The sequence below is a fragment of the Periplaneta americana genome, chromosome 14 (genome assembly GCF_040183065.1).
Source record: "Periplaneta americana isolate PAMFEO1 chromosome 14, P.americana_PAMFEO1_priV1, whole genome shotgun sequence".
Taxonomy (NCBI): Eukaryota; Metazoa; Arthropoda; class Insecta; order Blattodea; family Blattidae; genus Periplaneta; species Periplaneta americana.
Window position 1 is genome coordinate 81,028,747 of NC_091130.1, and position 15,255 is coordinate 81,044,001.

Consider the following 15,255-nt stretch of genomic DNA (forward strand, 5'->3'; position numbering starts at 1 on the left):
TTTGTCATAAAATTTCGTAAGCCACTAAATAAATTTTATTCCTATTCAGTATTCATGAATGGATTCAACGGGAATGATGCACATGAGATATCTACAGAGATTTGATGAACTTTGTCCGCTAACGCGGTGATTTATGCCATGTTGCTAACCATGCTGCAGGTAGTATTTAATGCAACGATTTTTAGCCTTCACGTCAACACTACATTATTATATTATATTATATTATATTATATTATGGTTAACGTATTGTTAATGGTAGCATTTAATGCATTGGTGCTCATTATGTGGCCCGCGGGCCGCATGCGACTTTCGAGGACATTTATTGTGGCTCTTGGAATAATTTTACTTTTATGACATTTACATCTAAATTCTAAATTCTAAAATCTAAATTCTAAGTATAAATATATCTTTATTGAAATTCTTCAAAACTTTGGATATCCCTGTATCATTCCTAGCAGTGCAGTGCAGTAGCGCACGTGTTCAACAATGCATTATATTAAATTTCTATGGTCAGGCTTATTGGTTTTGATAGGCTATACGTTTGTTTGGCAGACCGTTTGAATTTGTTCATTGTCGTTGGAAGCTTTCAAAATGAAATATACATTTTTCTTAGTTTCTATGAACAAGCGACTGAATACTAGGTTACTGTTATACTCCTATTCAGTTGAACAGTTAATTGATAGTGGTAAGTTTATTTTAGTGCAGTATTTAATAATGGCTGGTGTTTTTTTCGAAAGGGGGGGGGGAAGAAAACTGCAAGAGGAAGTAAAAGTTTTTCAAGATAGTTCGGAGCATGATTTTTTCTTCATACATGCTAAAAAGGAAGCCAGTGCCATGTGTTTATTCTGTCGAATATTTCAAGGTTACAAACGATTTAATCTTAATAGGCATTATAATACCGTACATTCAAATTTTGACAGCAAGTATCCTAGAGATTCGAAATTGAGAGCAGAAAAACTAAAAACATTAAAAATATCAATAGTGTTTGAACAAGAAATGATATTTGCTACCATAAGTGAAAATAAATTGACAACAAAAGCATCATAATAAGTAGCAGAAATTTTAACACTCAAAATGAAACCATTTACTGATGCAGAGATTTTTAAGGGGTGTTTTCTAGTCGTATGTGACACAGTATTTTCTAAATTTCCAAATGCAAAACATATAAAAAGTGACATACAAAACTTACAACTTTCTTTCTCTACTTATGTTAGGAGTTAACGCAATGTCGGGAGACATGCTGATTTGTACTCTCGATGAAATTCGTGAATGTGACTATTTCAGCCTTGCTCTGGATTCGTCCACAGATATTGGTTCCACCTCTCAGTTGCTTTTATTTGTCAACAAATATCATAATAAGATGGTGATTACAAAGGAAGAACTTTTAACTGTAATATCTATGACAGATCAGACACGGGGAACAGATTTTTTTGAAGCAGTTAAGTCATTTTACGACAAATACAAATCTGACCTGAACAAATTTTATCAATATGTATGGACAGTTGTCCCTGAATGGTAAGTTGTCATACAGGATTTATTTCTCTGTTAAAAAAGCATTTAAGGGGAATTGGACGTTATCGCATGCAAAGTAATTTAAAAAATAGCCTATTTTCAAGCAGTCATAAATATAATACTATTTATCACAGCTATTTCAATTTTTTAGGGATATATGTATACACATTAAATTTTAAAATGAAAAAAGAATGGTTAATCTAGTGTAAATCTTACCCTTAAATTAATTTTTGAATTTAAACATATTATTTTATATAAATTCACTACATACCTGTGATTAGGTACACTCTATTCACTTATCATAGCACACATTTAATTAAGATTTTGGCCACTTACTGCTAATAGATACTAAAATATACCCTACTAAAATTATTAAAATATCTGTAATATTATGGGCATAGGGCTTATAATAATCTTCAATTTTTTTTAAATTTATTGACAGTGATGATTACTGTAAGCCCTATACCCATAATATTACAGATATATGAATAAATTTAGTAGGGTATGTTTTAGTATCTATTAGCAGTAAGTGGACAAATTTTCAATTCAATATGTGTTATAATAAGTGAATAGAGTGTACCTAATCACAGACATGTAGTGAATTTATAAAAAAAATTGTGCTCAATTAAAAAAAATTAATTTAAGGATACAGATTTACTCTAGAGTCACCATTCTTTTTCATTTTAAAGCTTAATATGTATACACACATAGCTAACAAAAATGAAAAACCACTGATAAATAGTAGACTATTATATTTATGACTGCCATAAGATAGGCTATTTTTACCATTATTTTGCATGCGATGACCAACTCCCCTTAAATAGAGACCAGTTATTAACATATCATTGCCTTTTACATCAAGAAAATCTTCCTGCTAAGTTTGACGAAACTTTCAAATCTGTGATGCAGAAAGCAACATAACATTGTTAATTTCATTAGATCACGTGAACTAAATAAAGGTAATTCATACAAGTTACGGCAAAGGAATCGGACGGTTTTAGAAGGTCGTTTACTGAGCAACATGAGGGGTTATGGATATCGGTCGACCGTCATTTGTTAGCATTTGTAATGCCATTTTGTGCAATCATGAAAGTATGGAGCTCGAAGCATCGTGTTTTCGTTATCGAGACATTTTTTAAGAATGGTGATTCAGTTGTGAAAACCCAGCGTGCCTTTCGTCTCCAATTTAAAGTTGGCCGCCACGGAGCGGTTCCTGCTCACAATACCATATTGGAATGGGTACAAAACTTTCTATTTTCAGCATCAGCTTGCAAGAAGAGATCACCAGGACACGTTCGAAGTGTACAAACGTCAGATAACACTGAGCGAGTAAGAGTGCCTGTTACGAGGAGTCCACATCGATCAGCTAGACGGCAGGCTATAGCACTGCGACTTTCAGAACGTTCTGTGCGCCGAATATTGCATTCAGATCTTAAGTTTCATCCATATAAACTTATGATTGTGCAGTAATTGAATGAGGGAGACTATGTCCAACGCAGGACAGTCGCAGAGAGAATAGTGGAAATTTTGGCTGACGAAGATATGTTCATGAGTGATGAGGCACATTTCCATTTAAATGGTTATGTTAATAAGCAGATCTTTAGATACTGGGCCCCAGAAAATCCTAACGAACTACACGAGCGTCCGCTTCACAATGCAAAGGTTACATTTTGGTGTGCTGTGTGTCCAGATACTGCGTCATAGGCCCGTGACAGTGAATAGTGAATGCTACGTCGAAATGCTGAGGACATTTCTTCAATCAGAACTGCGTAGGCGTCTACGTGAGATTGATAGACAAATTGCATGGTTTCAGCAAGATGGTGCCACGGCGAAAATTCAATAACAGTTCTGTGCCGAATGTTTCCAGGGCACATCATTTCTCGGCGTGGAGATATTCCCTGGCCTCTCCGCTCACCTGACCTTACAGTCTGCGACTAATTTTTGTGGGGTTACCCGTAGTCAAAAATGTACGTAAACAGGCCCCAAACAACTGATGACTTGAAGATTGCCATTGCCCAGTAAATCGTCAACATTGATGACGAAATGTTTGAAAGAGCGACACGCAACTTCAGGGAAAGACTTGAAGAGTGCATAGCGAGAGAAGGACATCATTGAAGGACATAATTTTCAAGACAATCTAAATGTATGTCAACAAAATGGCATACATAGCCAGTTTCTTTTTGGCAGTGATAGATTTGCTCTACTGGACATAACCATTGAATTATTTCCATTTGAAAATCGTCCGATTCTTCTGCCGCACCTTGTAGAATTCCTCAAAGAACTTAATTCACAGTATGATGATGTTATTTATCACAGTGATTTCAGGTGGTTAAGTAAAGGAACAGTTTTGAAACGATTTTTTAATCTTCGCCATGAAATAAAACTCTTTTTAAGTAAACGAATTAAAGAATACCTCGAACTAGACCCTTTTTCATGGTGGTTAAACGTTGGCTTCCTGGGTGATATAACAGGAATACTAAATTATGTCCAAATTAAAATGCAAGGCACAAATAAATTTATTACTCAGCTGACAAGTGCAATTTTTTCTTTAGAAGAAAAATTGAAAATGTATTCAGAAGAACTGAGTAATAATGATTTCACTAGTTTCTCACGCTTCCAACACCTCATTCAAGAAAACTCATAGGAAGAAATAAACTTGCAACCCTTCATGGAATTGCTCACTGTACTAGCCATGATTTCAGCACGAGATTGAATGATTTTCGAAAGTTTCGAAACCAATTTCGATTAGTCGAAAATCCCTGGTCAGTAACGACAGCAGATGTAACAGGGTTGTCAATTTTTTGCCCCTCTTCTTCTTCTTCTTCTTCTTCTTCTTCTTCTTCTTCTTCTAGGCTTATCAGCCTGTTCCACCAGACAGAGATCGCTCCATCTCTTTTTAGGTCTTCCAGGGCTTCTTCTTCCTCTTGGCATCCATCTCTTACTCTTCTTACTAGTCGACTCGATGGCATGCGTTCAACATGCTTATTCCATTCATCCCTTCTTCTAGTAGTCCACCCTCATTAGGCTGAATATTGCAGATATCTCTAATTTCTGTATTTCGTATTCTATCCAATTAGGTTTTACCTGTTATGTTTCTTAAAACTTTCATTTCTGTTACTATCATCATTTGTTTTGTTTTTTTGTGTCTGATATAGTTTCCACAGCACAAGTCATGATTGGCCTCATCACTGTTTCATACATTCTGGTTTTCGTTTCTGTTCTTAAATATTTGTTTTTCTAGATGTAACTATTGAGATATCCTGAAACATCTGCTGCCTTATTAACTTGATCCCTCACTTCTTCCTTTAAACATCCATCACTTGTTATCTTTGCTCCTAGATAGTTAAAACTCATAACCTGCTCGAGTATATGTTGATTTAATTGTAGTTCACATCTTAACGGATATTTATTTACTGTTAAAACATTTGATTTTAATGCATTTATACTCATTCATATTTGTCACAAGCCAGTGAAAAACAGTGTAATAAAATTTGTAATTTGTAATTTGGCCCTGAGATTAGAAATCTGAAAAATTAACTTATTGATCTCCAGCAGGATTCAGAACTAGAATATATTTTTTCAAGAGAAACGAAACAGAAATTCAGTTTTATAGTTTTGAAATACAGTTCCAGAAATACAGTTCGAAAACTTAACGTCGTGTGCATATAAAATTTTGTGTCTCTTTGGATCAACGTATATTTGGGTCCAGAGAAAAAACCACGTAAGTCACTTTTTTGTCGAGATGGAGATTGAGGTACCATTAGATTCTCTATGGACAGGACTATTGTTTAGAGGTATGAAACAGGAAAAGAAACTGATTAGTCATGGGTTTATTTGCTTTAAAATTTTTGGCGTAAGCCAACTCTTTCAGCGAAGAAAACAGGTTTCAAGGAAAAAGTGACTTACCTGGTTTCTTGCCTGGACTCTTCAAATGACTTTCAGCAAGATAAAGTTCATCAAAGATAAACATAGATCTCGTTTCACCAATGAGAACTTGGAAAACCTGCTGAGGATATCTGTCACAAATCAACCAGCTCATATTGGCAAAATTATGCAGAAGAGTAGCGGGGTTCGACCTTTAACTTCACAGCAGCAAACTACATAACTGTAAATTATCTTAAAATTATGTAATAATTAAAGATGAGGGGTTTGTGCGCGGCACGAAAAACACGTTGACTCGACAGGGAGCATAAGTGGACAGACAGGTGAACAACTACGACCAGTGCAACCAAAAGAAATGCAACTACACGCTATCCATTTGCCTACTTGCCGTCTTTTCATAACAACACGGAACGAACACAGACCTTCATAGTCCAATGCACTGCAGTGGTGAACGGACGTAGTGAGCAGTAGTTACCTACAATGAAGGAAACTAAGCAAACAAAGAGTGTGAAATTAAATACTTCATTGCGAAGATACAGCAGTGATATGTTGCGCATCCAAGCAAACAGAATTGTAAGTACAGTATGTGAGTATGAAATTACAATATTATGTAGGAAGTATTACGTAGAAAGGCGTTGTAACAGCAGAAAACATAAAGACAATATTGCACGCACTTTAAAGGTGGTGATTCCCTCAACATCAAAATCAGTATCAAACGCAAAATCAGAATTTGCTAAGGATTTATGTGCGATGATGATTAAAGCAAATATTCCATTCGAGGATTTTGGAAAAAATATACCAAGCAACGCGTTCCGAATCAGACATCTCTCCAGGACCTTGCACATAGAGAATAAAGAATAAATAACAGACAAATAAGAGCTATTTAACAATTTGTAACATGCTGAATAATGCAAAATCATCAGACGATAGGATAGTATACTTGATATATGCACCGTTAACGTCCTGTGACGTTGAAAGAAGCTTTTCACAGCTAAAAAACTGTGTGAGTGATCGACGACGACGGTTGACATTCGATAATTATTTAAGAATGTTAGTAGTGCAGTGCAATTCTGCTTGTGATGGCTCTGAAGATATGGATGAATCATAAAGGCAAGTTTCTTCTTCCAACTTAACTAATGTTTCAACATATTCCACATATTTGTATACTGTCATCTGCTAGACCTTAACAGTGTTTTACATCTGTCATTTCTAGGCTGTACTCTTCGCGTGGTTTGTTTACGTCGGAAGTCAACACAGGCACTGGGTATTCAGCTGTATAACGTCTATGCACACGCAACCTACGACAAAACCGCACAAATCCCTCATCTTTAGTAATAATAATGATGATAATGATATAACAATAATAATAATAATATAATAATAATATAATGATAATATATAACCGTTAACTATTTAACATAAAAATCAATGACAGTAATCAGTAATGAATGTGTTTATCTATAAATGTAATAAGGCTGCGTGATACCAAGTTTGAGTACTGTGAAATTTGGTGCGGCTCTCCGACAGATATTGTTTCTTATATTGCTCTTTTGTAATTTCTAGTGAGTACCACTGCTTTAAAGTGCATCGTCCTCATGTAGGTTTGAGGGCACGAGCTTGAACACAGGGGCATACATCTGTACTGACCTGGATATCCTAAAAAGATCAACTCATTGACTGTCTTCTGATAGGACTGTTCCACAGAGTCATCGCACAAAGCGGTACGGTTCTCAGCCCATGGGCATATGCTAATCCTGAGTTCTCACGTGAAATCGCGAATGTACAAGGAAAACACATCAACTGTAATGCCTCGAATGACCAGGAACTGCTGAGGTGTTTTCAGAAGACCAGCGTGGAGAAACTGGTAGTGAGTATAAAGTCAAACGCTTCAGAAACTACTTTATTCACATTAAACTCATTGCAGAAACGATGTACTTGACTTGCCTTTCTATCTTACTCAGTGGCTGTGCGTCAAAAGAGCACAAGAGCACGTGAACACCTTTTTTTGCATTAATGCATGGCTAGTTTTATTATTTAATACCGTATTGACATAGTGGGAATGTATAATATCACAATCGAGTACTTTAAACTTCCCACATCTTGCATAAACTTCTTATGTGAACTTGGCAACATGCGTTCACGTACAAGCCGTGCTCTTTTCAGGAAGGTTACAGGAATTTCACGCATGCGCGGGGGAAAATTGTCTTTCGCTGGTCGCTTATGACTCGTCAAGAGCACAAAGCCTTAAGTGAACAGTGAATCTAGCCTATAGATGTCAAGTGCATCGATGCCTATCGTTCACGTGCTATATCTCGAGCAAAGACATCTCGAGGAGGAAATTTAATAGTCTGTATTTTAGCCTGTAGGTGTCAGCATTTCTCACTGTCGGAACGTTTACTTTGTGTGGATGTGTGTACAGTTCTGCTACGAGAGTGTAGTTTGTGAATTACTGTACTTTAGTGTTAGCATAATAGCATAGTTGGACTTTCCAACACGTGCTGGCTGACTGTGAAGGGGTATGAATTTAAGTATCTGTATGGTGGTGTATAATATTTAAGAATAATATTTACTGGCATGTATTTATTGTAATCAATCTATGCGAATAGGATTACAATACTCGTATAGGCTATAGTGTATCAGTGTATTGTGAATCAAAATGTATTACCGAACACACGCTTTTGTAAATAACGGCACTGTGGTATGTTTTATTTTTTAACAAACGTAAACAATAAACTCTGTTCAAGCAATTTTGAACAGTAAAGAACTGGGTAAACTGACTTACCAGGAAAAATTTGAAATAAAAGACTGGGTTTTATTATTATTATTATTATTATTATTATTATTATTATTATTGTTATTATCATTATTATTGTTATTATCATTATTATTGTTATTATCATTATTATTATTATTATTAATATTATTATTATTATTATTATTATTATTATTATTATTATTATTATTATTATTATTATTATTATTATTGTATGTTTTTAATTTATATACAAATTCTAGATAGTAAAAATGGCATTTTATATTAGGCTAAACGTACGATTTCACGTAACATTTTATCACGAGCCGCCACTGATCTTACTGTAACAACAATGTGTTACTGTGAAGGAATATTACTCGTATATTGTGAAAAAGTCCAACCAAGTTTCAGGGTTTGAGGCGAAGATTACAACATAGAATGTTACAGAAAGGGGTTATAACTAAAGATAGGAATTTATCCAGATAGACTACAAGTTTAGGTATGCAGTTTTCGTTGCTGAAAGAGAGAGCGAGTGTAGCTAGGAATGCAGGTACATGTTAGTGAACTCTGCCGTGGTATAAGCAAGGTGAGATTGTAGCTTTATGTGGTCAACTATAGTACGTCCGCTGAAATGAGAGCCACTTGGAACGTGAGATTGGACACACTTAACGCAGGGAGCAAGTAAGCACGCGACTCTAAACAGGTTCCATGTAAACATTGCTGCGTTGCCATCTCTCCCTTCTGAAGACTGAAGTGAATCTTCGTGTGCGTCTTGTAAATACAGAACTAAAACACGACCACCTCCTATTCAGAATCCGTTGAATCACTATTTATATCAATTACATAAGATTCCAAGCTAGCTTCTAAGAGCGATAATAACTTTCTTCTGTCTTTATACGTTCGATATAGCCGTACTTTACCCAATGTTTTTTATTATTGTCATCCGTCATATTTACTATTAAATCACGTACTTCTTCAACAGATTTATTTCCCAATGTATTTTCTGACCGGACATTTCTCTTCAGTTCCGACCAGACGAATTCTATGGCTTTGAGACAACAATGGTGGGGGGAGTGGCATTCGTAGTACAACATGGCCGTATTTTGATGATAGTTCGTCAACTACACAGCCTACATTTTTTTTCTATGATGGCTACGTTTTATCTCTTGTAGCAGATGTAACTTTGTTGTTGGGTCTGGCGTGGGCAAAGGGATGTTATTTTCACGTATAAATGTTTTAATGACATCTATTGTTGATCTAATGGTACTTAGGGGATTCACAATACGGGAATGGTATGGGACATTATCCATAATGATGATACTGCATTGAGAAGTTTATTTAACGTTGGAGCTATTTTATTTTGACTATTACACTTTTACTACGTCACACTACTTTCGACCAATAAAACGGTACGAAAGGATGCTTTCAACCAATCATGGCTCCTTATCGCACAATTTTATCGCGTCCTAGCATTTGTTTAATTTTATCGCGTCCCTAGCATTTGTTTATTTTTATCACTACCCTAGCATTTGTTTCTTTGTTTGCCAACATTTCAAACTGCACTGGTCTGGACGTCAAAAAACAGAAAATTACGAACCACTCCAGTCGATGCACAGCACTTTCAAATATGACTCGCATTGGCATTCAAGAACAAGAATTAATAAAAATCACTGATCATACCTATGCATCTTTTGAAATCCTATTTACAAATAAATGAAGAGCACTATTCGGAAATCCTGAATAAGTTGAATACACCATGTAGGCCTACATCAACGAGTTCCAATTATATTACGCACACGTCCAATATAACATCAATTGAACCACCAACCACATTCAAATTTGAAAACTGTACATGCAATAATTATTCCTTTTAAAATTATTCATGTTTATTTTTTATGTCATCGTCTTTAATTAAAACTTTTCTAACACTTATGTATATTATTTAGATTATGTTATAGCATCTGCTATATGATATTATGGATAGTCACGTATTAGAGATTGTTTAATATTAAGATTTATTGAAAATCATCTGTCAAGTGACGTTGATTACTAGGATTCGGATAATTGAAGTGGAATGCAACTGTTTTAATAAAAATGAAACTGAATCCAAAAAGCCTTCTTGACTAGTAACACTGCCATCGTGATATGGATCGAGAACTTCTCGGCGAGAAGGCATTGCTAGTAATCATAACTCACTACTGCCATCTAGCATGCATCTAGCGTAATATTTGTAATGTTGAGATGGTACAATAATACATTTGAAGACAGTTGTATTTTCGTAAGTCAATTAATATTTTATTGTATTGGAGTACTTCGTTACTTCTAATCTGTATATACTTTCTTCTAATCGTGTAATAGTCAATTAAATCCCACTCGAGTTTTGATTTTCTCTAGATAAATCAAAACCTCTAGTGAGATTACTGTCGATAAATCTCATACACAGTTCGTTGTACTAAGTCCATTACGAAACCATCGATTTTACGAAATTTTTTCTTTCATATTTCGATCGACATTTTCTTTTATTGATTTGCCTTGTCTAGAGATAATTCTCTTTATTGTTGCGCGAGACACTCCTGTAGCAGCACTGGTATTTTTCATTGGTGTCCGGCACTTACCCGCACAATGTTTGAAATCCGTATAAATATTAATAATAATTAGCACTGTTCTTGTACAATCTTATCACGCTCTAATGGCGATTTGTGGGTTTACATCTACGACTATTGTTATTATCAGTTTCCCAAGGACGTCACATTATAAATACAATCACAATGTATGGAACACAAAAGCCACAATATACACTTACGGTCTTCTGCCTTGTTCTGAGCTAACTGTAATATACGTGCATGCTCGTCTGAAACCGAATACTATATGAACTTGTTCTCGGAGCACCGACTTAGATTTGTCAACAGCACTGGCATACCAACAACAAGCCACGTGCTTCCAGACTGAAACAGCTGACGCCTCCCGCTCAAGGTAGGTGCAAGTGGCTCACATTTGAGCAGACGTACTATAATCAACGAAACGCAGTCCAATGTAAATAAACCAATCGCCAGAGCACAACGCTGAACCCTAGGCACGAAAAACAAATCCCTATTCAATTGCTGCGATACAAAACACATTTCAGTTGTAACCTTGCCATACCTCAGGCTTCACGTCATTCATGACGTAACAGCAGTCTAAGCACAACTAACCTTATATCCTCATGTTGTAGTATAAATTCCTAACTTTAGTCGTAAGCTAATTAGAAGTGAAGTAGAGTTCCTCAAACGAAATTATCAACCCCTCCACGAGACGCACGTTGGCATAGCAGTATTTGCTCCCTATCACTCATATAGTGTTAGCTCCATACCATACAAATAGCCAACAATGAGGTCCAACTAATTTATTTTTTTCACTAAATCATATCGGGCTACTTCTGAATGATTCTGATGGACTATTTCGTTTATGTGACGTCATTCCATTTTCGAGCAGTGAAGTGTAATGCAGTTTTGAATTCCAACCAATCACAGTCATACATCCCGATAATTTTTGTAGCTGGATTTATCACTATCAACTTACCGCATGGTCGTTCTTTTGTTTAGTCAGTGTCGCCAACTGTTTCCCCGTAAATCGACGAGCATGAATTCATTGTACTAAATAAAGTGCGAAATCCTACTTCCAATCTATGTTACATCTTCATGTTCTAATTCCATGTCCATTTAAATTAAAATTATGATTTCAACAGAAAATGAAAATGTATTTCTGCTATAATAACAAGAGAAGAGCGCAGTGCATGTAATTAATGTTTTTAAACCTGTATTTCGCGTTTTTCAATTGCCATTACTGAATAACATGCAATTTCTTAATTGCAGTATTCGATATTCATTTATTTCAACTTCACAATGTCAGAATAGGTTAAGTATTCATAAAAATACAATTATTAACATTTGGGAGCGAGTTTTAGGGATATAATATTTACTTTTTTATTTTACTCACCAAATAGTCCTAATAAAAGTCACTCGAGGTCTGAGATTACTATAGATAATTCACTGTCCCATTATGTTTGTAACGCAGACTTATTCAACTGCTGATACTAAAAGAACTCATATATTCATATATTTTTTCATATTGGAACAAAGATAAAATTAACATTTTTATGACTATCTCAGTAATACAGGCTGATTCAAAAGTCTGGACCCATATACATGTCTTCCATATGCTTGGTTTTCTACTAGAAATGTAACCAGTATTTGTAAGACCAAATACTCTGTCAGTGGCACATTCGATTCTAGCCCTCATCTGTCTCTAAAGCCGCCATTTTGAATGCAACTTTGAAATTTTAAATGGAAAGGGATCACGTAGGTACTCAAAATTATGTGCAATTTTCTGAAAAAATCAGTGGTGAAATCCATTTTGAGATATCTCTAATCGTTTTCAAGTTATTTAAAGATAACTGTCATAATGACACAAACATTAGTTACTGCTGCTACATATATTTTGTAACATGGAGGCTTTGGAAAATGTATTTTTATGCAATTCTGGTAATTAACTTTTCCTGCTTTACTGTTTGGTTAACCTGTGACAGTTTCAATGCATTGTTGTGATTATGTGAAGATTTCCTATAACAAATTTCTTGATTTGCGTGATGACATTATCGAAAGAGAGAAGAATTGATATCATTCTTCATTCTGGTCTGTTAAGCCACAGAAATGTTGCAGCAGACTAGACGCACAGTTCCCTGGACATTGGATTGGTCGGCGTGGGCCTGTAGTGCCCGTCAGGTCTCCAGATTTAACACCCCTTGGTTTTTTGTTTTGAGGTTACATAAAGAGCTTAGTACATGAAAAGAAAATTGAGAATGTAGAGAGAATATTTTCTTACATTTCCGGGGTGACTTTAGCACAGCCTTCAATGATTCGGTTCTTTAAATGTTCCACATGTCAATTTTCTCTTCATATTCCGAGCTCTTTATCTAACCCCAAAACAAAAGTCAAGGAATGTTAAATTTGGAGACCTGGCCGGCCATTCTACTGGTCCACTTCGACCAATCCAAAGTCCAGGGAACTGTTCGTCCAGTCTGCTGCAACATTTCTGTGGCTTAACACACCAGAATGAAGAATGGTATCAATTCTTGTCTCTTTCGATAATGCCATCACGAAAATAAAGAAATTTGTTATAGGAAAGCTTCTAATAATCACAACAATACATTGAAACTGTCACAGGTTAACAAAGTAGTAAAGCAGGAAAAGTTAATTACCAGAATTGCATAAAAATACCTTTTCCAAAGCCTCCTTAGTACTGCACTATGTTACAAAATATCTGTAGATGCAGTAGCCAATGTTTGTGTCAATATGGCAATTATCTTTAAATAACTTGAAAACGATTAGAGATATCTCATAACGGTTTTCACCATTGATGTTTCAGAAACTTTCACATGATTTTTCCATTTAAAATTTCAAAGTTGAATCCAAAATGGCGGCTTTTGAGATAGCTGAGGGCTAGAATCGAATGTGCCACTGGTAGAGCATTTGGTCTTACAAATACTGGTAATACTTATAGTAATCGAAAATCAAGCATATGGAAGATATTTATATGGTTCCAGACTTTTGACGTCTAAATAAATAACATATATTTAGGAAGCCTATGTTATTTCTATGAAAATGATACATGATACAATTTTCCACTTTAAGGATAACAGAAATATCTTCCACGAAATTAGTCGTTTTTTCGTTTATGCGATAAAATGTAGGAATTTTTCTATGATGTCCATTACAGTTAGGGATCTGTATTTTACATAAGCTTTATTTTGACTCTATTCTACATGGATATTAAAAATTTCAAAGTTAGAAAAAGAAAAGTCTAGTTAAATATTTCAAGTTTTTTGTCCTGTAAGTTAGTGATGTAGTTTCGAAATTGGAGCAAAATTCTAGGATTGAAATGATTTCAAGAGAGCCACCGATGCACTGTGTTAAAACGTTACTCAGACTAGATGTGTTGAAATCTGCTCTCCGAACGCTACGTAATGGCTATGGTTTTATAAAAATATGACATTTGCATGTGTTGCTCCCTGCACATGAACTACGAGAGTTCTCAGTTTATGAGAATATTTTATGCTCGCAACGATTTACAGTTCTACAGGAGTTCCTACTACATGCCCTTCAGACCAACCCTCGACAACGGGGGTGCCAGGGACGAGGAGGTATTTCTGCCAGCGGATCCTCACGCTATGCTGTCAGCAGGAAATTTCTCTGACGTGCCGGCCATCTTCGGCTCCACCAATGGCGAGGCCAACGTTTGTGTTCAGTGTAAGTATGTAGATGTTTTCTGATTTAGAGACCTATTGCGAAAAAAAAAAAAAAAGCTATCTACTTAAGAAGTGAATTTGTAAATAATATTGCTTACAGAGTTTTAAAGGTCTTCCTATTTTCGTTTCACAGAAGCTACGAAGTCGCAACTTCTAAACGTAAAGTAAATTGCCTACCTTCACAGTAGTTGTTGAAAATGACGCCCCTCTTATATACAGATTGTCCCATTTATATTGTGCACCTATTATAACTTTTTTGTTTGGATAATTATTGGAATATTTGTTTTTGAGCGTTACGTTAGAACGAGGGGCTAACATGAGTGTGGGGATTTGGTGGATGTAACTACATTATGGTACAAGATACACGTTACGTCATCAATTTTTCAAATAGTACTACATACTTTAATCATGTTACATTAATTACACATATAGACGAGTTCAAAAATGTATCACAATGTCACTTTCCTAATCAATAACAACAACAAAATGAAACAAAAACGTTCTCCCAATGTGATAATGTTAAGCTTTGAGAGTCACAGAAGATGTTCCAAATGGTGAGCACACACATTAATGCACATTCGAGGGCATTCCCGGAAAGACCGTATGACTGCCTGGTACGTTGCCGGCTGAGTGGACAAACAAGCCTGTCCAATGCGTTTCTGCATGTCGTCTGGTGTTGTCAGAATGTTCTGGTACACACTGTCCTTTACAGTTCCTCACAGGAAGAAGTCGAGTGGCGACAGGCCCGGAGAACGTGCAGGCCACTGTACGTGGATTGTGGCGTCGACAGTTGTTGTGGTTTGTTTACATGTTAAGACAGCAAACA

General features: G+C 35.7%; 1 protein-coding gene across 1 annotated transcript in view; it reads left to right on the forward strand.

Moving 5' to 3' along the window:
* LOC138713012 (juvenile hormone esterase-like) overlaps positions 1-15,255 on the forward strand; it is a 50,534-nt gene that overhangs the window by 15,801 nt on the left and 19,478 nt on the right. The window contains exons 5-8 of the mRNA XM_069844694.1: positions 7,086-7,325; positions 11,056-11,119; positions 12,844-12,901; positions 14,256-14,430. Of these exons, the coding sequence (XP_069700795.1) occupies positions 7,086-7,325; positions 11,056-11,119; positions 12,844-12,901; positions 14,256-14,430 (537 nt within the window). The remainder of the gene's footprint in view (positions 1-7,085; positions 7,326-11,055; positions 11,120-12,843; positions 12,902-14,255; positions 14,431-15,255) is intronic.